The sequence below is a fragment of the Rattus norvegicus genome, chromosome 1 (assembly GCF_021556685.1).
Source record: "Rattus norvegicus strain SHRSP/BbbUtx chromosome 1, alternate assembly SHRSP_T2T, whole genome shotgun sequence".
NCBI classification, from domain to species: domain Eukaryota; kingdom Metazoa; phylum Chordata; class Mammalia; order Rodentia; family Muridae; genus Rattus; species Rattus norvegicus.
Genome location: NC_141534.1, coordinates 104,582,945 through 104,610,868, shown reverse-complemented (window position 1 = coordinate 104,610,868; position 27,924 = coordinate 104,582,945). Strand labels below are relative to the sequence as shown.

Here is a 27,924-nt window from a genome sequence, read left to right as displayed (position 1 = left end):
ACATAGCAGCCTTATTTTAATAACCAAGAACTGGAAAGTACCCAGATGCCCATCAACATAGGAATTGATACAGAAAATATGCTACATTTACACAACGAAGACCTACTCAGCTAAAAAAAAACCAATAACTTCATGAAATTAATAGGCAAATGGATGGAGCTAGAAAATATCATCCTGAGTGAGACAACCCAATCACAAAGAACCTCATATGGTATGCACTCAATGATAAGTGGATATTATCCCCAAATCTGGACTTACCCAAGGCACATTCCACAGACCATATGTAGCTCAAGAAGAAGGACGACCAATGTCTGGATGCTTCATTCCTTCTTAAAGGGGGAGCAAAAATATTCATAGGAGGGGATATTGAGACAAATTTTGAGCAGAGACTGAAGAAACAGCCATTCAGAGCCTGCCGCACCTGGGTATACAGCCCATATATACATTCACCAAAATTAGATAATGTTGATGAAGCCAAAACTGCATGCTGTCATGATCCTGATATAGCTGTCTCCTGAGAGGCAGAGACAGAGCATGTCAAATATAGAGGTGAATGTTAGCAGCAAACCATTGAACTGAGAACGGGATTCCTGTTGGAGGAATTAGAAAAAGGAGGGAAGGAGCTGAAGGGGCTTGCAACCCTAAAAGAACAACAATACCAACCAACCATAGCTACCAGGGTCCAAACAACTACCCAAAGAGTACACATGAACAGAACCATGGCTACAGCCTCATATGTAGCAGACGATAGCCTTATTGGGTACCTATGGGAGGAGAAGCCCTTGGTCCTGCCAAGGCTATATCTCCTGTTCAGGGGAAGGTCTGGGGGGAAGGGGAGGTTGGGAATGTTGAACACCCTTATAGAAGAAGGGGAGGGGAAGGGAATAATATTTAAAATGTAACTAAAAATAGCCAATAAAAAACAGACATTTATAGAATAAGGGAATACTTTAAAAATTTGTACTCTACCAAATTAGAAAGTGTCAATACAGTGGAAATTTTTATCATTTGATACTACTTACCAAAGTTAGAATAAGACTATATAAATAATTTAGATAGACCAGTAACACACAGCATGATAAAAGCAGTCATTAAAATCTCCCAAACAAAAACATGCTAGGGCAAGATGTTTTAGTGCAGAATTCTCCTAGATTTTCCCAGAAAATTTAATGCCAATATTTCTCAAATTATCCCATAAGAAGCAAAAAAATTTCCAAAATCATCTGATAAGGTGCAGTTAACCTGATAATTAAGTCATATAAGGACTCAAAGAAAAAGAATTACAGGACAATTTTCCTCATGTTCATGTTTGCAAAACTTGAAACAAAATGTTACAATATATCAACCCAAAATGGCAGATTAGGCTTTATCCCAGAGATTTGTTAATGGTATCTTACAAAAATAAGTAAATTCAACATACCATATGAATGCACTAAAAGAAAAAAGGGTCATCTAATTAAATACAGAATTGTCCTTTGACAAAACCCAATGTACGTTCATTATAAAAACACTGAAGAAATTAGGGCCACAAGCACCATACTTAATTTTAAGGGAGGCAATTTACATCAAGCATATAGCCAACATCAAATTAAATGGAGAGAAACACAGAGTAATTCCACTAAAATCAAGAACAAGACCAATTTGTCTATTCTCTACATATCTATTCAGTATTGTACCCCAAATTTTAGCTAGAGCAATAAGAAAACTGAGGAGATCAAGGGAATAAAATCTGGAAAGAAAAAGTCAATGCACTGTTTTTTTTTGTTTGTTTGTTTTGTCTTGCAAATGATATAATACTATGCATAACTCACCATAAAATTTCCACTAGGGGACTCCTACATCCAAACCCATGTCCAGCAATATGGTTGCATACAAGATGAACAACAACAATGAAAAATCAGTAGTCCTCTGTCTTAGTCAGAATTTCTATTCCTGCACAAACATATATGAATCCCAATACATATGGACACCTGAATTTGATAAAGTACAAAAATACATGCTGGAAATAAGGCGGTGTCTTCATCAAATGATGATGGTAAATGGATTTCTGAATGGAGAGGTGTGGAAATAGTTCCATACACCTTGCTGTGCAAAAACCTCGATTTGTAATGGTCCAAGACCACAACATAAAGATGATACATGGAAACACATTGAAGATAAAGTAAGTAATGATCTTGAATTCATTGGAACAAGTGAAGACTCTCTTACCAAATCACTGATAGCATAGACACTAAGGTGAACAATTAATATATGGGATTTCACGGAACTAACAAATTTGTAAGACAAAGCACACAGGTACTTAGACAAGCAGTTGCCTACTAATTGATAAATTATTTTTACCAAACTTCAATTCTGACAGAGAACTAATGTCTAGATATATAAAGAACTCAATAAGCTAGATATCAGAAATAAAATATCTACTGAAATGTGTTGTACAGATCTAGAAAAATATTCAATAGGCTGAGAAAAACTTAAAGAAATGTTCAGTATCATTAGACAACAGGGAAATCTAATATAAATCATGTCTACTTTGAGATTACACCCTCCATTGACAACTGATATCATGGACACAATGATACCCCATGTTGGCAAGGCTATGGAGCAGGAATACTCCTCCATTGTTGGTGAAAGTGAATACATTTTAGCCACTATGGACAGGAATAACATAGCTCCTCAATGCATTAGGAATTGATCCACCACAAAATCTGGCTATACAATTTGTCTGCAAACAACCAAAAACACCCCACCCTGCCATAAAAGCACTTGCTCAAACATGTTCAATGTAGATTTATCATTCATAATAGCCAAAAACTGGAAATTAGCTACATGTCACCCAATTAAAAATGGATAAAATGTGAAACAGTCATAGACTGGAATACTGTTCAGTTGTGAAATAATATGAAAATTGAAGGAAAATAGGTGAACTAGAAAAAAAATTAGCCCGAGTGAGTTAACACAGACCTAGAAAGATGGTATGTATCACTTATAAGTGAATACCAACCCTCAAGTAAAGGATAACCAATTTACAATAAATCGACTTAGAGATGTTAGGTCATTGGTTCTTAACTATTCCAATGCTATGGTATTTTAATTTGCTTCCTCATGTTGTTGTGACATCCAGCAAAAAAGGAATTTCATAACTTCAATTTTGCTATTGCTATGAATTGTAATTTAAATATACTTCCCCCAATATTCTTAAATGACCCTTGTGATAGTCTTTCAATCCCCTCAGATTGAGGTATGATGGGTAAGGTAAACAGGCATCATCTAGTGGAAATAAGTGTATCCTCTTATAAAGGGGAATAGAGTAATTACTAAAAGTGGGCTGGAGGCTGGTTCAGGAAGGAGCAAAAGGAATCATTTGAGCATGGAGATGTAATGAATGGACAGAGTGTTGGAAGAGATGGTTGGAATTGGGAAGGACATTTGCATCTCTGTAGAAATATTTTGAATCTATGAAAGTGATCCTATTGAGGATTCCTAGTAATAAAAGATAAAGATTCTTTTGTATCCAGGCGAAAAATGGTAGGGCTAGATTACTTTCAACTAAGTCTTTGGCCAAGGAAGTGCAATGGAAATCCAAACAAGAGCCAAGGCAACATGTCACCTTCGGAGCAAAGCTATCTTACTATAGCAAGCCCTAGATATCCTAACACACACAAAGCACCAGAAAATGACTTTAAATCCACCCTTAAAAAGTTGCTTGATGCATTTAAAGAAACATGAATAATTTTCTCAAAGAAATTTAGGAAAATAAAAAATGTAGAGTCTTTTAAAGAGGAAATTGATTAATCTATTAAAGAAATACAGAAAAATATAATTTAAAAAGGTGACATAGAACCAAGTCCCATGGGGTAGAGAGCTGAACTCTCAGAAGTGTAGATATTCTTGAGACATTAGGGGTGACTGCTACTTCTGCTCACATTGCTGGCTCAAGAGGAATCTGCATCATGGTGTCTGAATACAGTAATATAGGAGCAGTTGGTGGCAAGAACCTGCCGGTTTCAGCCTGCACCCAGAACTGAACTAAACCAGTCCTACAGCTCCCTGCACCCAAATCTGGTGGGGATGAGAGATGGACCCTCAGAAGTGCAGACAATCTTGAGACCTCAGAGGAAACAACGACTTTCTGTCCACACTCCTGGCCCAAGAGAAAACCCCCTAGTGCCATCTGTGTGCTCTAGGGACCTAGGAGTAATCAGGGACAGGACCCTTCAGGTTTCTGCCTACATTAAGAGATGAAAGCCAGCCGCCAGGAACACCTACACACCAGAGAGCAGAGGTAAGACCAACTTATGTGCTCCAAATGACCCGCCTGGTGGCCTTAGGACACACACGGGCAGAAGTTGTCTGGGAAAGGACACTTCCAGTTTCTGGCTGTGCCCAGAACTGAACTGAACTGGTCCCACACCAACCTGTACCCAAATCCATGGGGGAGAGAGCTGAACTCCCAGAAGTGAGGATAATTCTGAGACCTCAGGGGAGGCCACCACTTCTGCTCACATTCCTGGCCCAAGAGGAACCAGCATAGTGGCCTCTGGATACAGTAATATAGGAGCAGTCAGCAGCAGAAACCTGCTGGACTCTGCCTAGACCGGAATAAAACTGAACCAGTCTCACAACTCCTTGCACCCAAATCCCATGGGTGAGAGAGCTGGATGCTCAGAAGCACAGCAATCCTGAGCACTCAGAGGAGACAATTATTTTCTGCCCACATTCCTGACCCAAGCTGAAACCACATGGTGACATCTGTGCCCTCTACACAGACTTAGACACAGTCTGGGACAGGATCCTACTGGTATGTGCATGGGCTGAGAGCTGAAATCTAGTTGCAAGGAATGCCTACACACCTGAAAGCAGAGTTAGGACCAACTCTTCTGTGCCAAGCAACTGGCACGGAGGCTTCAGGTCACACAGGAGAGCGGAGTAGGAAGGGAGAAGAACACCTTTATAGAAGAAGCAGAGGGGGTGGGATAGGGGGCTTATGTCTGGGGAACCAGGAAAGGGAATAACACTTGAAATGTAAATAAAAAAATATCCAATAAAAAATAGAACAGGGGCCATAAATGAATAAAACAGTTTATGACCTGAAATGAAAAGAGAATCAATATAAAAAACACAAGCTGAGAAAATCTACAAAACTCCTGACACAGAACATCTAGGAAAGATCAAACCTAAGGAAAATAGAAATAGAAAAATTTGAAGAGTACTAGCTCCAAAGACTGCAAAATATTTTCAGGAAAATCATAAAAGAAAATTTCTCCAATATAAAGAAACTGGTCTCTGTGATCATACAAAATGCTTACACAATACCTATTAGATTGGATCAGAAAAGGAAATCCTTCCACCAGATAATAATTGAAACACAATATCTACAGAACAAATTATAGTAAAAGCTATAAAGGAAAAATGCCAAGTGACATACAAAGGGCTATCAAATTACATCTGACTTCTCAACTTCAACAGAGACTCTGAACATTAGAAAGGCATGAAGAGAGAAATGTCTTACAGCTGCTAAGAAGTCACAGATGCCAACCTAGAGTGCTGGAATTTCATGCCAGTAGGTGTTTCACCTGTTTCTGACTGTGCCCTTTGTTGTGTGACCACAACACCCTATGGAGAGGATCTTGACAATCAGCCACACATGGGCAGTGCTGCAAGCCCCTCTACATGTAGATTATGCATTTCTAACATATCAGACCAAGTGAGTAGAAGGCATCTAATGTTAGAATCCAACACATCCCAAAAATATATATAAGACCTTATCCAGTGAAATAGCGAGGTGAGAATTATTCTATCAAGGCTGATCTGAGAGATTTTTGTCATATAAAAGTTATAACACTCCCTGGGGAATAGCGTTCTTGCCCCAAGTTCTGACTCTGGAGCAGTGGCATCAGTCAGAGGAGTGGAGGTACACAATCAGCGATGGTCCTGTTTATGACAACCATTCTGCTGTGTAGTAGGCTTTTGCTGCTCTAGAGTAGCAATAGCTTCAGAAGAGAGCACTGGCTACCTCCATCTGACTCTCCTCCCAGTCAGGGAGTATAATTTTTTTATCACACTAGCCAGGCAGATCCCCCACAGATAGTATATATAGACCTGGAATAGACTGACAATTGGCCATCACATGGGGCTAGAATGGCAGACACTCTAAAACCAATACCATGGGAAGGTGAGTGCTCCTCTCCCATCCCAACTATAGAGACACAGTTTCATCATGTAGATTTACAAAAGCTAAAAGAACAACTAAAATCTTCTGGCCAGAGTGTATTAGTAAGGGCTTCCTAAAGTCACAGAACTCATGGGTAGTCTCTATATAGCAAGGGAATTTGTTGATGACTTAGAATCTGTAGTCCAACTCCCAACAATGGTCAGCAGCACCTGTGAATGGAAATCCAAGGTTCTAGCACTTGCTCAGTCCCATAAGGGAAGCAGTAAAAGAGGAGTTTTCCTTCTTCTAATGTCCTTATGTAGGTCTCCAGTAGAAAGTGTGGCCCAGATTAAAGGTGTGTGCCACCATCCCTGGATCTGGGACTTGCTTTGTCCCAGATGATCTTGAACCCAGAGATATCCTTGCCTTAATCTCCTAGTATTCATAGCCACTATGCCTCAAGATCTCCATGCCAGGATCTTGGTCAGAGAACTTTATTTCCCAACCTCAAAATCAGGATCACAGGTGAGCCTTCCAATTCTGAATTGTAGTTCCAGAGATAGTCAAATTGACAACTAGGAATAGCCACTACACCAGAGCTACTCTATGGTGTTGGCTGAAGTTCCCTTTAGCCCTTGTATAAAACCCAACAGCCCATAATATTTGGTGACAAAGATTTTCTATCTAATGAAAACCTTGGTAACACAAGAACCACTTAAAAGCTACAGGGTGGCTGCCAGTTCTTAAATCAATAGAAAGGCTTAATGTTTTAAATCTCTGTAAAATCAATAGTGATCCCCCAAGACAATAGGCCAAGGGATCACTCCAATGGACAAGACATTTTCCCCTTTTCTGTCATGGTAACTTGTCATAAAATAAAAATACCCCCAGATTAGGGAGATATATGCCCTATGAAAAGCCCACAAAATAAAAATAGCCAGAACCCAAACCTTCTTATTTTTTTTCTTTTTATATGCTAACTTTATTTCCTTTGGAGAAATGTTCAGGAGTTGTATCATATAACAAATATACACTGTTTAGTCAAACCACTGCTTTGACTGTTACAGGTCCCAGAAAAGCAAATGCTGCATGCTCATAGGTGTGGATCTTTAGATGTGCTGGAGTCGCTGCAAAAGCCAGGAAAATAAAGAGTGACCAGGTAGGGGCGGTGGCTCTCTAAAGGGCGGATAATAGGATAAGAGGCTAGGAAGGGAATAATGGGTCAGAGGAACATAGACAGGAAGGAGAAAGAGGAGGGATAAAAAACATGAAGAATGTTCAAAAGTGCATAGGGGAACTTATCTTCTGTTTACTTAAAATATGTAACATATATTTGATGAAGTTATGCTACTTGGGATGATAATCCCCACAAAAGCCATAATATCTAAAAACAAACAAAGAAACAAACAAAAAACAAACCTGTCATGAACCTTCTTCCAAGTTGCCAAGAGAATCAAAGACTTCCTCAAATAATACAGACTATTGCCATTTTCCTTAGGTGCCTCCCAGAATTTGACCCTATTGCTGAAGACTCCAGTCTGTAGACACAGGACTTCGGGAAATAAAACTGGATCTGACCTCCAAGCCTCCTCTCTGAAAAACACTTCTATATACATATATATATATATATATATATTTATATAAAAAGACCAATAATAGCAGTGTGTTATGCATCAACAGCAGCAACAGCTTTTCCAGGTTCTGCAGTCATCTGAACAAAACTGTAGAGACATCCAGCACACTCCATTAAAAAAAAAAGTAAAAAAACAAAACCTGAGAAAACAGCACAGTTCTGTTACTCTTGTGGTACCTGGCACCATTTTTTTTTAAAATTAGCTTCTCTTTTTTTTTTTTTTTTTTTTTCGGAGCTGGGGACCGAACCCAGGGCCTTGCGCTTGCTAGGCAAGCGCTCTACCACTGAGCTAAATCCCCAGCCCCTAAAATTAGCTTCTCAATCATCATCTGGAAAGAAAACATTCTGAACAACATCATTAAAAACAGCTCTGATAAAGCACGGTCACTACTACATATCATAAAGCAGGTACAAGCTATTTTACATCCACAGAGGTATGATACAGTAGTGTCCTACATCTATAATACTAGAGGATACAATTTAAAAGGCATTATTTGAGACTTGATTCTACTTTTCCAGCAGAGGGCCCAAAGGATGGTGTGACACAGCTTTGTAAAGAAACATACTCTAGACAGGATTTCCTTTCACTAGTGGCACAGTTCTAAGGATTCATTCTCTCCATGAATGTCAGCTAAAACCGTTATTAAAAAAATGAAATATCCCTAGAACAAAACCGTATAACCACCGGATTCACATGAAGATGACCTAGTGGAGACAAGCTGGACCTCACCTTACCAACAAGCTATCAAATCTGTTATGTTTAAACAGTGAGACCTCCAAGGAAGGAGATGCCACGTAGTGCTTCAAAGCTTCGGACCACAATCAAACACAGCATCCTTTTCAACAGAAGCAGAAGCTCATCTGAATATGCTCAAGGATGCTGACACCAACATTTAATCATCTCCTCACTCATCCAGGAAGAAGGGGAGATCAGTTACTACTGTACTTTATTGTGTTCAACCAAATCACCATGTTACAAAAATAGCAAGCTGCCATAATAAAAAAATAAGGCTCCTCTATCCAGCACCAGATAGCATCATTTTACTTTCAAGCCTAGAAATTGCACAGTTGTATATAAACCAACCGAAGATGAGGATTGAGAGTTCATCTTGGTGGATTTTTCCTTTGATGAATATGAAGTGTCCTTCCTTATCTTTTTTGATGACTTTTAATTGAAAATTGATTTTATTTGATATTAGAATGGCTACTCCAGCTTGCTTCTTCTGACCATTTGCTTGGAAAGTTGTTTTCCAGCCTTTCAATCTGAGGTAGTGTCTGTCTTTGTCTCTGAGGTGTGTTTCCTGTAGGCAGCAAAATGCAGGGTCCTCATTGCGTATCCAGTTTGTTAATTTATGTCTTTTTATTGGGGAGTTGAGGCCATTGATGTTGAGAGATATTAAGGAATAGTGATTATTGCTTCCTGTTATATTCATATTTGGATGTGAGGTTATGTTTGTGTGCTTTTCTTCTCTTTGTTTTGTTGCCAAGATGATTAGTTTCTTGCTTCTTCTAGGGTATAGCTTGCCTCCTTATGTTGGGCTTTACCCTTTATTATCCTTTGTAGTGCTGGTTTTGTAGAAAGATATTGTGTAAATTTGGTTTTGTCATGGAATATCTTGGTTTCTCCATCTACGTTAATTGAGAGTTGTGCAGGATACAGTAACCTGGGCTGGCATTTGTGTTCTCTTAGGGTCTGTATGACATCTGTCCAGGATCTTCTGGCCTTCATAGTTTCGGGCGAAAAGTCTGGTGTGATTCTGATAGGTCTGCCTTTATATGTTACTTGACCTTTTTCCCTTACTGCTTTTAATATTCTTTCTTTATTTTGTGCGTTTGGTGTTTTGACAGTTATGTGATGGGAGGAGTTTCTTTTCTGGTCCAATCTATTTGGAGTTCTGTAGGCTTCTTGTATGCCTATGGGTATCTCTTTTTTTTAGGTTAGGGAAGTTTTCTTCTATGATTTTGTTGAAGATATTTACTGGTCCTTTGAGCTGGGAGTCTTCACTCTCTTCTATACCTATTATCCTTAGGTTTCATCTTCTCACTGAGTCCTGGATTTCCTGTATGTTTTGGACCAGTAGCTTTTTCTGCTTTACATTATCTTTGACAGTTGAGTCAATGATTTCTATGGAATCTTCTGCTCCCGAGATTCTCTCTTCCATCTCTTGTATTCTGTTGGTGAAGCTCGTATCTACAGCTCCTTGTCTTTTCTTTTGATTTTCTATGTCCAGGGTTGTTTCCATGTGTTCTTTCTTGATTGCTTCTATTTCCATTTTTAATTCCTTCAACTGTTTGATTGTGTTTTCCTGGAATTCTTTCAGGGATTTTTGAGATTCCTCTCTGTAGGCTTCTACTTGTTCTCTAAGGGAGTTCTTTATGTCTTTCTTGAAGTCCTCCAGCATCATGATTAAATATGATTTTGAAACTAGATCTTGGTTTTCTGGTGTGTTTGGATATTCCGTGTTTGCTTTGGTGGGAGAATTGGGCTCCAATGATGGCATGTAGTCTTGGTTTCTGTTGCTTGGGTTCCTGCGCTTGCCTCTCGCCATCAGATTATCTCTAGTGTTACTTTGTTCTGCTATTTCTGACAGCGGATAGACTGTTCTATAAGCCTGTGTGTCAGGAGTGGTGTAGACCTGTTTTCCTGTTTTCTTTCAGCCAGTTATAGGGACAGAGTGTTCTGCTTTCGGGCGTGTAGTTTTTCCTCTCTACAGGTCTTCAGCTGTTCCTGTGGGCCTGTGTCTTGAGTTCACCAGGCAGGTTTCTTGCAGGGGAAAAGTTGGTCCTACCTGTGGTTCCAAGGCTGAAGTTTGCTCGCGGGGTACCGCCTAAGTCCTCTCCGTGGCGGCAGCAACCAGGAAGATCTGCGCTGCTCTTTCCGGGAGCCTCCGTGCACCAGGGTTCCAGATGACGTTTGGTGTTTTCCTCTGGCGTCTGGATGTGCACAGAGTGCAGTCTCTTCTGGTTTCCCAGGCGTGTCTGCCTCTCTGAAGGTTCAGCTCTTCTATCCTGTCCGTTTCCTTCAGGCTCCAGCGGTGTCTCAGGCGCAGGGGTCCTGCCACTCCTGGGCCCTCCCCTACGGGAACCCAGAGGCCTTATACAGTTGCCCCCTGGGCCAGGGATGTGGGCAGGGGTGGGCAGTGTTGGTGGTCTCCTCCGCTCTGCAGCCTCAGGAGTGCCCACCTGATCAGGCGGTGAGGTCTCTCTCCCACGGGGTTTGGGAGCAGAGAGCTGCTGCGGGCCGGGATCCGCGGGTGTGGGACTTCCGGTCCAAACCTTCTTATTTTGGGAAAAATTCTTTCAGACAGTTCCATACATATTTACATCCCTAACTCATGGACCCAAGTAACTTGTGTCATATGAAACAGAGTTATCTGAGAAGAAAAATAACCCTCCCTTGATTTTTTGTCAGTCTTATCTACAATTCAGCAATACATTAGATCATCTAAAATAGGACAGATTAATAGCAGCATAGCCCCTGTACCCCCTCAGTCAGATGACAAAGATCAATGTCCTAAAGTCTATCCTACCCTATTTCAGATCTCACACCTCCTCACCCAACTAACAAGAAAAATAAAATTCATCTACCCAGCCCTGACCCCTTATCCCTCAGAAAACAACTCCAGGAATATTACTCAGCTATCAAAAACAACGAGTTTATGAAATTCGTAGGCAAATGGTTGGAACTGGAAAATATCATCCTGAGTGAGCTAACCCAATCACAGAAAGACATACATGGTATGCACTCATTGATAAGTGGCTATTAGCCTAAATGCTTGAATTACCCTAGATCCCTAGAACAAACGAAACTCAAGACGGATGATCAAAATGTGAATGCTTCACGCCTTCTTTAAATGAGGAAAAAGAATACCCTTGGCTGGGAAGGGAGAGGCAAAGATTAAAACAGAGACTGAAGGAACACCCATTCAGAGCCTGCCCCACAGGTGGCCCATACATATACAGCCACCCAATTGGACAAGATGGATGAAGCAAAGAAGTGCAGACCGACAGGAGCCGGATGTAGATCGCTCCTGAGAGACACAGCCAGAATGCAGCAAATACAGAGGCGAATGCCAGCAGCAAACCACTGAACTGAGAATAGGACCCCCGTTGAAGGAATCAGAGAAAGAACTGGAAGAGCTTGAAGGGGCTCGAGACCCCAAAAGTACAACAATGTCAAGCAACCAGAGCTTCCAGGGACTAAGCCACTACCTAAATACTATACATGGACTGACCCTGGACTCTGACCCCATAGGTAGCAATGAATATCCTAGTAAGAGCACCAGTGGAAGGGGAAGCCCTGGGTCCTGCTAAGACTGAACCCCCAGTGAACTAGACTATGGGGGGAGGGCGGCAATGGGGGGAGGGTTGGGAGGGGGACACCCATAAGGAAGGGGAGGGGGGAGGGGGATTTTTGCCCGGAAACCGGGAAAGGGAATAACACTTGAAATGTATATAAGAAATACTCAAGTTAATAAAAAAAAATAATAAAAAAAAAGCTACTAAACTTCCACTTACCTCTCCCCTTACTCTACCTTCCTCTAACTAATCACAGAGAGGAATCTACCCTTTCCCCTCCCTGAGCCAAAAAAAAGCCAAAGATCTACTAAATACTTAAACAAAAAAACTGCCAAAGTCCATACATAGCTCCCTATCCCCAACTATCTACCATACAACAACTTTATAGTTTTTGTGACTCCCTTATAGAAACAAACCCCACTTCTCATATAACTCAAACCCTGATATAGAACAAAAGTCCCCAACCCCCCCAATTCCTTATTAATATTAAGCCTAATTAAATTAAACCACCCAACTGGTACTCATTCAACATCAGACTTAAAAAAACTCAGACAATAAAAAAAGATGATATCTATACTCCTTAGATAAAATCTCTCTCCTACAGAGCCATATTGCCAACTTAAACATGCCTCAAAATGAAAAAAAGTTGTCACTTTTCCCTGCCCAGTCTGATTATTTACAATGAAAGACACTATTTCAACATAAATGTCTTCAAGTTTGACTGAGATGATATCCGATAGTGTTTTGATAAACTCTTTGAGAAAAAAGGGCTTTTCCACTAAAAGCAAACAACACAGGCAACAACCTATTATAAACAGGTCTGCCTCTTAACAACGCAAGCTTGAGACTGCATTAACCCACGCTCAGGTTTAAAAGACCATGCTTTCTTCCTGCTTTTTCTCTGTCAATGACAAAAAAACCAAAAGCAAAACAAACAAACAAACAAACAAAGAAACAAAAAACCAAAAAATACTCCTATCTAATTGTAACACTTCAGGGGGAAGAGAGTTCTTTCCTGAAGTTTTTGCCACTGGAAGCTGCCCAGGTCCACTAGAGTCAATTCCTGCCCATTAGCTCTGATCTTGTTGCTAACTCAGGACCCCCTAAATAACACACCCTGCAACAGCATCTCAGTGCTTTGTGCCTTGTGGACAGCTGTAACAGTCAAGCTCAAATAGAAATTGTCAAGCTCCCTGCTCAAGTAGCAGCTATCCCCCTCACTAATGCCAGTATGCCCCAGAGCATATCAGGGTCTTGCTCTTCTAGAGTATCAAGAGCCCTGGAATAGAGTAGAGGTTGCCTCAATCTGACTTCCTTCATGTCTTGGAAGATTACAATTGCTTGATTGCTGTATCTGTGCTAGGCCCCCACAGATCTCTGTTGATAGATTCCTACATACTGATTGACAGTGAAGAACACATGAATACACACACGCACGTGTGTGTGCGCGCGCGCACACACACACACACACACACACACACACACATATGCACCCACGGATCCATACACATTAATAACAGGAACATCAATTAATAGGAATCAATGATCATGGGTCATCAATATATCTCAACAAAAGTGGACTCAAGTCCCAATAAAAAATGCAGGCTAGCAGAATGGATGAGAACATAGGATCTCTTACTCTGATATATACCAGAAACACACCTTAGCAACAAAGATATTCATTAATTGACAGTAAAGTGTTGAAAACATATTTCTCAAGAAATAGACCAAAGAAACAAGCTGAAGTACTTGTTTATAATATCTAATAAAACAGGCTTTCAACGAAAATTAAGCAAAAGTGATTGAGCATGTACAGTTCATACTCATCAAAGAAAAAATGCAATAGAATGGCAGCCCAATTCTGAACAAATCTGCCCCAAACTCCATGGCACACACATTCATAGATGAAATGTTACTAAAGCTTAACCTACACCTCAAAACTCATACATTAATAGTGGGAAACAACAACACCCCACTCTCACCAGAAGACAGGTCATCAAGACAGAAACTAAGCAGAGAAATAATGAAATTATGTGAGGTTGTGAATACAATGGATCTAAAATGTATTTTCGGACTCCTCCATCCAGACACAAAATAAAATACAGTTTTGTTAACATCTCATAGAACCTTCTTCAAAATTTACCATGTAGGTGGTGAAAAATCAAGCCAAAACAGAATCAAGACAATGAAAATCAGTCCTTGTATCTTATTAGACATTATGGATTAAAGCTGGAATTTTAAGGACAACACAAGCAACAGAAAGGCCACATAATCATGGAAAGTGAACAACTCTCTACTCAATGATAAGTGCTGAGAGGAAAGTTTATAGCACTGAGTGCCTTTGTAAACAAATTGGGGAGTTCTCATACTAGCAATTTAAAAGTACACCTGAAAGTTCTAGCAAATAAGCAAACACACCTAAGAAGAGTATATGTCCTAAAATTAACAAACACAGGGCTGAAATGAACCAATTAGAAACATAAAAATGGATGATACAAAAAAAATCAATGGAACCAAGAACTGGTTCTTTGAGAAAATGAACATAATAGGCAAACTCTTATCCAAACTAACTAATAAGCAAAGGAAAGTGTCCAAATTAACAATATCAAAAATGAGAAGGGAGACCTAACAAAAGACACTTGTGGAGTCGTGCTGGGCCATGTAAGGGATTCAAAGACATGGTTCCTACCATGTACACAGACTGTACATGAGTTTTAATGTTTAATGTGGGTGTAAGACTTGTTTGTATAATAATATACGTATTTTCTTGCTCCTCCTTTGAAGAATATCCTCACTGCCCAGGTTAATGATTCTATAATAAAGAGAAATAGTACAAGGCTAGGAGGCAAGGACATGTAAAATTTCTCAACAAAATGTAGAACCCTGTGACCATCAGGCTGTGGAAAAAAACTCTGAAAATTTTAGTTCAAAAATATATGATTTCTCAACTACACAAAATATAAGAATACAATATGAATTGTACGAGGAGCCTCACAGACCTAGAAAAACAGATGCAAAAGCACTATGAGCCAGGTTGTAAAAAAGATACTAAGAAAGGAGATAAAGTGGTTTAGGGACTGGTGATCCTAGGGCAAGATCCCACCTAGCTTAGTTTACAAGGGCAGGCAGACCTATCAATTCTTTTACAATGATAAAAAGTGAACTTGTTGTCCTTTTCCTGAATCACTGGGCTAAGGTCTTGTGAGTGCTAATATGTGGGATGCTGAAGAGGGAACCTGGAATAAATGACTGAATTGATTTGCAAATAAAAAACTGGCCTTTCATTTTACCAAAATTGATCTACAGATTCAATGCAATCCCCATCAAAATACCAATCCAAGTCTTCAGAGACTTAGACAGAACAATTTGCAAATTCATCTGGAATAACAAAAAACCCAGGATAGCTAGAACTATTCTCAACAATAAAAGGACTTCTGGGGGAATCACTATCCCTGAACTCAAGCAGTATTACAGAGCAATAGTGATAAAAACTGCATGGTATTGGTACAGGGACAGACATATAGGCCAATGGAATAGAATTGAAGACCCAGAAATGAACTCACATACCTATGGTCACTTGATTTTTGACAAAGGAGGCAAAACCATTCAATGGAAAAAAGATAGCATTTTCAACAAATGGTGCTGGTTCAACTGGAGGTCAGCCTCTAGAAGAATGCAGACCAATCCCTGCGTATCACCCTGTACAAAGCTTAAGTCCAAGTGGATCAAGGACCTCCACATCAAACCAGATACACTCAAACTAATAGAAGAAAAAGTGGGGAAGCATCGTGAACACATGTGCACTGGAGAAAACTTCCTGAACAAAACACCAATGGCTTATGGTCTAAGATCAAGAATCAACAAATGGGATCTCATAAAACTGCTAAGTTTCTGTAAGGCAAAGGACACTCTTGTTAGGCAACCAACAGTTTGGGAAAAGATCTTTACCAATCCTACAACAGATAGAGGCCTTATATCCAAAATATACAAAGAACTCAAGAAATTAGACTGCAGGTAGACAAATAACCCTATTAAAAAATGAGGTTCAGAGCTAAACAAAGAATTCACAGCTGAGGAATGCCGAATGGCTGAGAAACACCTAAAGAAATGTTCAACATCTTTAGTCATAAGGGAAATGCAAATCAAAACAACCCTGAGATTTCACCTCACACCAGTGAGAATGGCTAAGTTCAAAAACTCAGGTGACAGCAAATTCTGGCAAGGATGTAGAGAAAGAGGAACACTCCTCCACTGTTGGTGGGATTGCAGACTGGTACAACCATTTTGGAAATCAGTCTGGAGGTTTCTCAGAAAATCAGACATTGAATTACCTGAGGACCCAGCTATACCTCTCTTGGTCATATACCCAAAAGATGCCCCAATGTATAACAAAGACACATGCTCCACTATGTACATAGCAGCCTTATTTATAATAGCCAGAAGCTGGTAAGAACCCAGATACCCTTCAACAGAGGAATGGATACAGAAAATGTGGTATATCCACACAATGGAATATTACTCAGCTATCAAAAACAATGACTTTATGAAATTCATAGGCAAATGGATGGAACTGGAAAATATCATCCTGAGTGAGGTAACCCAATCACAGAAAAACACACATGGTATGCACTCATTGATAAGTGGCTATTAGCCCAAATGCTTGAATTACCCTAGATGCCTAGAACAAATGAAACTCAAGACGGATGATCAAAATGTGAATGCTTCACTCATTCTTTAAAAGGGGAACAAGAATACCCTTGGCAGGGAATAGAGAGGCAAAGATTAAAACAGACACAGAAGGAACACCCATTCAGAGCCTGCCCCACATGTGGCCCATGCATATACAGCCATCCAATTAGACAAGATGGATGAAGCAAAGAAGTGTAGGCCGACAGGAGCCGGATGTTGATCTCTCCCGAGAGACACAGCCAGAATACAGCAAACACAGAGGCGTATGCCAGCAGCAAACCACTGAATTGAGAATAGGACCCCCATTGAAGGAATCAGAGAAAGAACTGGAAGAGCTTGAAGGGGCTCGAGACCCCATATGTACAAGAATGCCAAGCAACCAGAGCTTCCAGGGACTAAGCCACTACCTAAAGACTATACATGGACTGACCCTGGACTCTGACCTCATAGGTAGCAATGAATATCCTAGTAAGAGCACCAGTGGAAGGGGAAGCCCTGGGTCCTGCTAAGACTGAACCCCCAGTGAACTAGATTGTTGGGGTGAGGGCGACAAGGGGGGGAGGATGGGGAGGGGAACACCCATAAAGAAGGGGAGGGGGAAGGGTATATTTTCCCGGAAACCGGGAAAGGGAATAACACTCGAAATGTATATAAGAAATACTCAATACAACAGATAGAGGCCTTATATCCAAAATATACAAAGAACTCAAGAAGTTAGACCGCAGGGAAACAAATAACCCTATTAAAAAATGGGGTTCAGAGCTAAACAAAGAATTCACAGCTGAGGAATGCCGAATGGCTGAGAAACACCTAAAGAAATGTTCAACATCTTTAGTCATAAGGGAAATGCAAATCAAAACAACCCTGAGATTTCACCTCACACCAGTGCGATTGGCTAAGATCAAAAACTCAGGTGACAGCAGATGCTGGCGAGGATGTGGAGAAAGAGGAACACTCCTCCATTGTTGGTGGGATTGCAGACTAGTAAAACCATTCTGGAAATCAGTCTGGAGGTTCCTCAGAAAATTGGACATTGAACTGCCTGAGGATCCAGCTATACCTCTCTTGGGCATATACCCAAAAGATGCCTCAACATATAAAAGAGACACGTGCTCCACTATGTTCATCGCAGCCTTATTTATAATAGCCAGAAAATGGAAAGAACCCAGATGCCCTTCAACAGAGGAATGGATACAGAAAATGTGGTACATCTACACAATGGAATATTACTCAGCTATCAAAAACAACGAGTTTATGAAATTCGTGGGCAAATGGTTGGAACTGGAAAATATCATCCTGAGTGAGCTAACCCAATCACAGAAAGACATACATGGTATGCACTCATTGATAAGTGGCTATTAGCCCAAATGCTTGAATTACCCTAGATCCCTAGAACAAACGAAACTCAAGACGGATGATCAAAATCTGAATGCTTCACTCCTTCTTTAAATGAGGAAAAAGAATACCCTTGGCAGGGAAGGGAGAGGCAAAGATTAAAACAGAGACTGAAGGAACACCCATTCAGAGCCTGCCCCACACGTGGCCCATACATATACAGCCACCCAATTAGACAAGATGGATGAAGCAAAGAAGTGCAGACCGACAGGAGCCGGATGTAGATCGCTCCTGAGAGACACAGCCAGAATACAGCAAATACAGAGGGGAATGCCAGCAGCAAACCACTGAACTGAGAATAGGTCCCCTATTGAAGGAATCAGAGAAAGAACTGGAAGAGCTTGAAGGGGCTCGAGACCCCAAAAGTACAACAATGCCAAGCAACCAGAGCTTCCAGGGACTAAGCCACTACCTAAAGACTATACATGGACTGACCCTGGACTCTGACCCCATAGGTAGCAATGAATATCCTAGTAAGAGCACCAGTGGAAGGGGAAGCCCTGGGTCCTGCTAAGACTGAACCCCCCGTGAACTAGTCTATGGGGGGAGGGTGGCAATGGGGGGAGGGCTGGGAGGGGGACACCCATAAGGAAGGGGAGGGGGGAGGGGGATGTTTGCCCGGAAACCGGGAAAGGGAATAACACTCGAAATGTATATAAGAAATACTCAAGTTAATAAAAAAAAAAAAATAAAAGGAAAAAAAAGTAAAAAAAAAAAAAAAAAAAAAAAAAAAAAAAAAAAAAAAAAAAAAAAGAAATACTCAAATTAATAAAAAAAAGATGTTGTCTCAAGATTGAGCATGGATATATTAGAATGTTTTCTTAGTTTCTCGTTTTAATCAGAAAACTTAAGAAATACTTTTAGAATTTTTCTAATAGGATTTCTAACTTGATTTAAAAATCAATGCAGTTTTTATAGAAGCTTTTCTGACATTGGTGAGAAAATCCACGAGCTATCCAGAGAGCATTTAGAAATTTTTAATAGCAAGAGAGAGCTGTCTCAAACAGAAAGCTGGCGAGACACACACACACACACACACACACACACACACACACACACACACAGAGAGAGAGAGAGAGAGAGAGAGAGACAGAGAGACAGAGAGACAGAGAGACAGAGACAGAGACAGAGACAGACAGAGACAGAGATTCAGTGAGGTAGAGACAGAGACAGAGATAGAGATGCAGTGACACAGAGACAGAGAGAGAGAGAGAGAGAGAGAGAGAGAGAGAGAGAGAGAGAGCTGTCACGAGCAAACTACAGACCCAAGAGCTATCTACAGAGAGCTTCCTAGGGAACCATGTCCAGCAGAAGATAGGCTATCAGCTTGGAACTCACGATTTGACTTCAAGTCATACTTTTTGCTACTCTCTGATACCCCTTCTCTCAGGAACCCTTCTCTAAGCTGAGACTGGTCATTGTAAGACACTGAAGAAATTAAAAAAATTATTAAGTCCTACTCCAAAAGCCTTCACTCCACAAAATCTGAAACACTACACAAATTCGACCATTTTCTAGATAGATACCACTTACCAAAGCTAAATCAAGATCAGGTAAACCAATTAGACAATCCTATAACCTCTAAGAAAATAGGAGCTTTGATTAAAATATACCAACCAAAAAGCCCACAACCAGATGGTTTTAGCAAAGGATTCTACCAAACTTTCAAAGAAGAGCTAATACTAATAATCCTCAAACTTGTCCATTAAATAGAGCAGAAGGAACACTCATTTTATGAGCCCTAATACCTAAATGACACTCAACTAGGAATGTGAACTTCAGAGCAATTTGTCTAATGTACATGGATACCAAAACACTCATTAAAAAGTTCACAAGACTGAATACCAAAAGACATCAAAAGCTTCATCCATCATCATGAAGTAGGATTCATCACAAAGATGCAGGGAAACTTCAATATACAAAATCTGTCAAGGTATTCTACCATATAAACAAACTGAAAGGAAAAAAGTCACATGGTCTCACTAGATACTGAAAAAAATCTTGGGCAAATCCGATACCCCTTTATGTTACAACTATTGGAGAAATCCAAGATACAAGGTGCATCCCTGAAGATAATAAACACAATATACAGCAATCCAATAGCCAAGATTAAATTAATGGAGAGAAACTTAATGATATACAACTAAAATCAGATACAAGACAGGGTTGTACTCTGTCTCCCTATCTAATCAATATAGTACTTGCATTTCTAGGTAAAGCAATAAGACAACTAAAGAAGATGAAAGGTATACAAATGGGAATGGAAGAAGTTATCGCATTACTTTTCACAAATGGTATGATAAAATACATACATGATCCCAAAAATTCTGCCAGAGAAAACCTTCAGCTGAAAAACACCTTTACAAAAGTGATTAAATGAAATTAATTCAAAAAATTCAGTGGCCTTCTTTAAACAAACAGTACCTAGGCTAAGAAAATATTAGGGAAACAACACCCTTTACAGTAGCCACAAATAATGTAAAATATCTTGCTGTAACTATATACAAGCAAGTGAAACACCTGTATGATAAGAAATTTAGGTTTCTGATAAAGAAAGAAGCTGAGGAAGATATCAAAAGATGGGAAGATCTCCCCTGCTCATGGATCAGGAGGATTAGCTTAGTAAATGCAGACATTTTGCTAAAAGCAATCTATAGATTCAATGCAATTCCCACCAAAATTGCATAACAATTCTTTACATTCCTTGAAAGAGCAGCTCTCAACTTCATGTGAAAAAAGACAAACAAAAAAAAAAAAACCAAAAAAACTCAGGGTATTTAAAACAATATTGCAGAAGAAAAGAACTTCTAGAAGTATCTCATCCATGATTTCAAGCTATACTACAAAGCAATGGTAATAAAAACTGCATGGTGTTGGCATAAAAACAAATACATGATCAATGGAATAGAAACAAACACTCAAAAGAAAACCTTCACATCTATGAACATTTGATATTTGTCAAAGAAGCAAAAACTAAACAATGGAAAAAGGGAAGCATATCCAACAAATGGTCCTGGTCTAACTGAATGTCTACAGGTAGAAGAATGCAAATTTCTGCACATAATTCAAGTTCAAATGGATCAAAGATCTCATCATAAAATCTGACACACTAAACACATTAGAAGATAAAATGAGGAACTGCCTTGAACTCATTGGCACATGAGAAAGCTTCCTAAACAGAACACCAATAGCACAGGCACTAAGATCAACTGTTGATAAATTTGACCTCCTGAAATGTAAGCTTTTGCTAGAGTAAGCACACCATCAATAGGATAAAACAGTAGCCTGGAGAATGGGAAAAGATCTTCACCAACTGTACATTTGACAGAGGTCTAATATACAAAATTTGCAAAGAACTCAGTAAATTAGATACCAACAAGTGAAATAAACCCATTAAAAAGTGGGATACAAACTGCAGTTAGGATGTAAAATAATAATAATAAAAAGATTTTAATGAAAAAAAGTGGGATACAGAGCTAAAAAGAGAATTCTCAATAGAGGATTCTCAAATGAAATAGTAAATAATGGGAATAAAAAATAAAAATTTTTTAAAGAAATACTTTTTTGTAATTATTTTCAGTGTCTAAATATACAACCTAATTAATGACTTACATGTTATATATGCTTGATTTACCTTTTTTTGTTTCCAACTCATATGCTACCTTAATTCTTCTCATCTAGTTCCCAGGCTTCACTTACTCTGTACAAGATTTAATTTCCCTGAATTCATTCTGATACAAGAATTATATTGTGAATATCCTGGAGCTAGCAGTGCTTTTACTTCAGTGTGTTTAGTTTCACTAGCTCAAGCACATACAGATATCCCTAGTTTATCATTCGACTAACATTCAATAATGCAGTTACATGGTCCCTGATGACGAATACAAAATTAATTCAGTGGGAAAATGAAATATTTTACTATCTCACAATTGTTTGTCTTGACAATTTTTTAACCTCACAGGTCTTCATGTATATGTTACAGTTTCTGATTTTGTTTTCATGGGATGTCCAATTATGAAAGATGTGTGTTTGCATTTGTCTTTGCATGTGAGTGTGTATGTGGGTATATGCATGTTTGTGTGCATGTGTGTGTGTGTGTGTGTGTATGTGTGTGTGCCTGTGTATGTATGTCAATGTCTGCATATGATTCTTACAATTATTCTTTGTGTCTTTATTTACTTAGTTAGCTTGTTTCATAATACTCTGGTTTATTTATTCTTATATTTTATTTTATCATTATGAATTAGATGTCTTTTGTATTCTAATGGGAGAGAAAAAGAAAGGGTATGAATTTGTATAGGTTGGAAAGGGGAAGAATTGAAAGGAATTTAAGGATGAAAAATCAGAAGTATATTCTGTAAATGAAAACTACATTGCCATTCTATCTTATGCCTGTCAGAATGCCTAAGAACAACCATACAAGTGGTAGCTCATGCTGGCAAGGATGTGGAGTAAGGAGAACACTTTTCCATTGTTGGTGGAAGAGCAAACTTGTACAGCAAATATGGAAACCAATATGCCATTTCTGTAGAAGAATGGGCGTCAGTCTACCTCAAAATCCAAACTTACTGCTCTTGGGAATATACCCAAAGTATGCTTCATCCTACCACCAGGACATTGGAATAACCATGTTTGTTTTTTCTCTTCTTACAAAAACCAGAAACTGGAAACAAACTAGATGTTCTCCAACAGAAGAATGAATACAGAACATACGATACATTTACATAACAGAGTATTAATGCTTAGATGTTAAAAATGATATCATGAAATTTCCAGACAAACATAAGGAAATAGCAAATATGAAACTGAGTAAGGCAATCCTAGAAAGATAAATATTATATGTATTTGCTTATATCCTTATATTAGTTGTTAAATAGATTATAATAAAGACACATATTATAGTGGTTATGAAAAGAGGAAAGGACTAGGTGGTCCCATAAATCTCCATGAAATAATAGAATTATGGGAGGACTGAGCAAAAGAGGATGAAAATAGGATGAGCATGTAGTGGGTGGGAGGTGAGATGGAATTGAGGGAGGGAATGAAAACAAGGACAGCTAGAAACAAAGGGCATTGAGGGAGCAACATGGAAACCTAATGCAAGGGAAACACCCTATAATGTATGAAGGTGATCCTAATGAATTTTCCATATAGTGATGGAAACAGAATCCCACTGGCCATCTCTGGTCAAGAAATGAAGCTATGAATACTGGGATTAGGTTTCATGAATATGAGTTCTTGGTTTAAAAGGTGCACTGGATTCTGCACACACACCCTCCCTTACCCCCCCAAAAAACAAAACAAAACAAAACAACCCCCCCAAAAAACCAACAAAAAAGAAAAAACAAAACAAAACAAAACAAAAAACCCAAAACGAACAAAAAACAAAACAAACAAACAAACAAAAAAACCCAGGATGTTGCCAGACAAGGTTGTTCTGCAAAAACTAACAGCAAAGTCTCATTGCTAAAAATAACAAAGCACAACTCATCAAATATGGAGTGGTGGGAGAGCCCCTGCATCAGTTGTTGGAGGACCCACATGAAGACCAAGGTGCACTTCAGCTACATATATGCAGGGGGTCCTGGTTTATCCTGTGATTAGTCTTTCAATTACAAAAATTTTAACCTAAGTTTAGTCCTGTCCACAAGCTATGCTAGGATATCAGCAGTACAAACCTTGAGGAAGTAACACACCAATGTCTGATTTGACTCCATGACATGGAACCCATTCCTGACACTATTTGAGCAAACCAGGAACCAGAAACTAGATAGATCAAAATCCTTGGGTAAAACTAATACTACCGATATCAAGCTATGGTTTCTAGTGTATTCTGCCATACTCATAGATCAATGCATAATTCAGTCATTCAGATAGGCTTCATTCTCTATTATTGCAGCAGAATGGTTTGAATACAGACGTGCATCCATTGTGATGAGAGGGGTTAGGGAGAGAATACAACAGGCAGCTCTAGGTGAGGTGCTTCTCAGTCTATTCTTTCCTCTCAAAGTTTAGAAAACTCCACAGAAGATGAATCAGGAGTAGGGGATACAGATGAGAAGGAGGACACCAGAAAAACAATGCTTTCTATAAAAAATATGCAATGCTTATATGAACACAAAGAGGCTGCAGCAGGCATCACAAGGCCAAAACAGGTCTGCACTAGGTCTTCTTATATATACTAAAACTTTCAGTTTAGTGCTTTTATGGGACTCCTAAACAAGTTTCTAATTCTTGAGTGCTCTCTTGGATTTTATTTTTCTACTGTCTTTTCTTCTACAGCTTCGATATGATGTTTTTAAAAATACTATTATATTTTATTTTATTATATTTTATTGTTATCTCATAGAAACATGTTCAGTTATGATGAGAGACAGATAAGGCATCGATCAGGATGAGAGAGGAGGTGGGAAGGTATCTGGAAGAAATGGAGGGAGGGGATATATATCCAGATAATATTGTGTGAGAGAAGAATCTACATTCAATAACATAGAGTCAAAGGTTTTACATAAAATAAGTAAAACAAAAGAAACTTAGCAATGATGGAGAATAAATATATCTACTGGAGAAATGACCAACTGCTCAGTTCCCTACTGTGTAAATCAACAACAACAACAACAACAACAACAACAACAACAACCCCCCGTACAGGAAATAATGATGAGGAAGGTATGGGGAATCCAAGTTTTAAGTGAATCCTACATGTGACTGTGTATTGTTTGAAAATATAAAGAAATTTTTTCTAAAAACACTGTGTCCATGGTGAAATGAAAAAAAATGCCATTAATGTGTGTGAAAGGTGAGTATTCAGGGATAAATATGTGCAATGGATCAGCAATGTAAGTCAAGGATGATTTCAATGTCTAGAGAGTTTGATTTCAAAAGGAAATAAAACTAGTAGCAATGCTTAAATTTCTAGCAAAGGAATATGGGATATTCTCTTCTTATCTCCAGTCTTTTCCCATTTGCTTAGGTATAGCAGATTACTGTGGATAAGTTGGACACGTCTCTGTAAGCCAGTATTTACCTGTCTCATTGGAAATCTCATTTTCTGCACAAGGAGTACAATTAAAGCAGCAGACAGCCTTGCCTTCCTGGGCAGCTTTCCTGAATCCGGGCCTACAGCTCTCACTGCACACAGACTGAGGAATCTGATGGAAATAAAATCTATTAGCAAATGACTGGGTAAATAGAGAATTTTGAGTAAATAGAGAATTTCTGAGTGTAACTGAGCAGTTAATTTTCAAATGCTTTCCCTTACAATTGAAGCTAATGGATTTTGATATTGCTAATTTTATCTGCTTTGTGGCTACATAGCCTATATGTTTAAGCCTTGGTCCAATTCCTGAAGATATTTATAAGAATAAGTCATTAAAGTACTGCTCAAGAAAGTTATGATATGCATTCATATTTAACTTGTATCTATGCTTACTTGCTACTAGGGGGATCTTTTATATTGAAAGTGGTTTTTAATATTGACTGACAAATTTACAGGTCTTGGACTCATTGTGGAAGAAAATCTTATGCATCTCCATGCATAGTTTTATATGGGAACTTACCTGAGATAAGAACCACGTCAAAATGGTGGTCAGTATTTCACTGGATACTGTCACACACAGAATGAAAATGTGATAGGAGTGAGCAACCACTTGTCTAACTTTGCTCTGATTCTGACCTATGAACAAGTTATCACCTTCTTTGGCTTTTAAAACATTTTTTCCCACAATGTAATGTGTGCTCAAAGAGTCAGGAAAAAAAAACCATCCTCCCCTTAGTTGCTTTTGTTGACTATTTATATGAAGTAGCAATAAAGTCAAGCATTGCAGACACACACACACAAACACACACACACACACACACACACACACACACTCACGCATGCACATATCATACTATTATGCCTTTTCAGAGGCTGTGAAAATAAAATGCAACCTTTATAACTGTAATTTCTTCATCTAGGTGACAAAACGAATTTTTCAGTGTTCTGAGGCAGTAAGTAATAGACATTCTTTTTTAAGACATGTGTGGGCATTAACAAACTTGAAAACAAACATATCCATTGATCATTAGCAAGTAAAAGAGAAAATAGTCTTTATGTGAAGATTCTTAATGGTAGTTAAATATTTATTAGTATTGAGAGAGAGTCTAATGATCAGCATATCTTGAGAATTACCTTAGTTTTATGAAAGGTCAGAGAAGTGAGAAAAGTCACAACTCACCTTTGTAAACTTTGTAGGCCATTGTATCATCTCTTCACATAAAGAGAAATGTACACCCTGGTGAGCACTTAGAGAATAGGTTCCTACTTTCACCTTTAATCCAAGACCACTTGGAAAATTCCAGAAATTAAGAATGTCATACTTTGTATTTAAGTTTCTTCCCCCATCCATTACTGTGTGTCCTCTCACATGACTTTTTTTTATCGTGGTCTTTAAGAAAGGGAGAAGCTAAAAGAAATGCAAAAACACAGGTTAAAAATTATATGACATACTAAAACATTTTTAAAGTACTACAAGAAATCTCAGTTGACACAGTCATGTCCAATGGAAATGGTGAAAGTCATGAAGCTAGGACAGTTGTATGTCACAATTCCAGCAAAGGTAATCCAAATGCTTGGATCATTTTCACTCTGTTTCTTTTTAGGTTTTGGTCTCTGCCTCTAGCATTCTTGGAGACTTTCTGCATTATGATTCTTTATGTCTTTTTCAGAGAAAATTATGTCTAAGTCTTTAGGAAAGTCATAAACTTACTAGTCCTTCTGCTCTTTAAGGAAATTCTCTTATTTGACCCTATTTTGAAATTTCCCTTGTGTCCTGGAGATCATGATAGGCATAGATAAGCACAAATCTAGACATTTCTAAATGAAACCATGACTCCAGGGATTTTCTTGCATATCTACCCCTAAACAAACCCAAACATTATAGTTGGAACTGGTTAAACTTAAAAATATTTGAAAAACTCCAACTGGCCAGGAGAACTGGTGAGTGACTCTACATCATTAGGCTGTCTTCCTTCTGTGGAACCTGTAGAAATGAAGATCCACCTGGACTTCTAGTTAGACTAAGTTTTGTGATTTCCCTGACAACTATGCCTTAGTCATTCCTTTCTCACTGACACATTATCTCCTCTTGAAAAGCTCGAAGAACCCTCGTGGTTGCCCCTTGACCCTCAATTCATTGAAGCCTACATGATAAGAAGCACCTTTAAAGGAGCCATCAAAGATCCTCAACAAATGAAAGATGCTTGAATTGAATTTCAATTTGAATTAAATTTCAAAAGTCTCAGTATATGTACAATATAAATCATTGAACCAAGATACAAAGGCACCAACGTATATGGATTGAGCTAATTCATATCTCTTTGATAAGCTAACCTCACCTATTCACTTTTGGAATATATTTAGAGCTTCTGCCTTAAAAGGAGGGCCTGAAAGTCTGAAGTACACTTTAAAATGGTCCTTAACTTTATAACCCGTGGAAGTGCTGAGGAGCATTTTAACACTTAAAGATCTACTCTGACCTCTTCCCTGAGAAATATATAGGAGAAAACTCAACTTTTCATACTGGAGATATTTTGAAGAAAACTGTGAGGCAGCATGTTATATAAATTTAATATTAGCTTAAGATTTTTCTTGTTACTGCCATTTCAAAAGAGAACATTTACTTAGAATTTAGCATTTAACTCCAGATGTAGAAACATTATTCTCTCCCTTGTCATTGACAACATAGTCTAGCACTTAGGATACCAAATTCAAATG

At 38.8% G+C, this 27,924-nt stretch overlaps 1 protein-coding gene across 2 annotated transcripts in view; it reads right to left on the bottom strand.

Moving 5' to 3' along the window:
• The window catches only part of Vom2r38 (vomeronasal 2 receptor, 38), a 63,047-nt gene that overhangs the window by 16,837 nt on the left and 18,286 nt on the right, over positions 1–27,924 (bottom strand). For both annotated transcript variants that reach the window (NM_001099476.1, XM_087555198.1), the window contains 2 exon segments: positions 25,195–25,318; positions 26,387–26,614. In NM_001099476.1, the coding sequence (NP_001092946.1) occupies positions 25,195–25,318; positions 26,387–26,614 (352 nt within the window).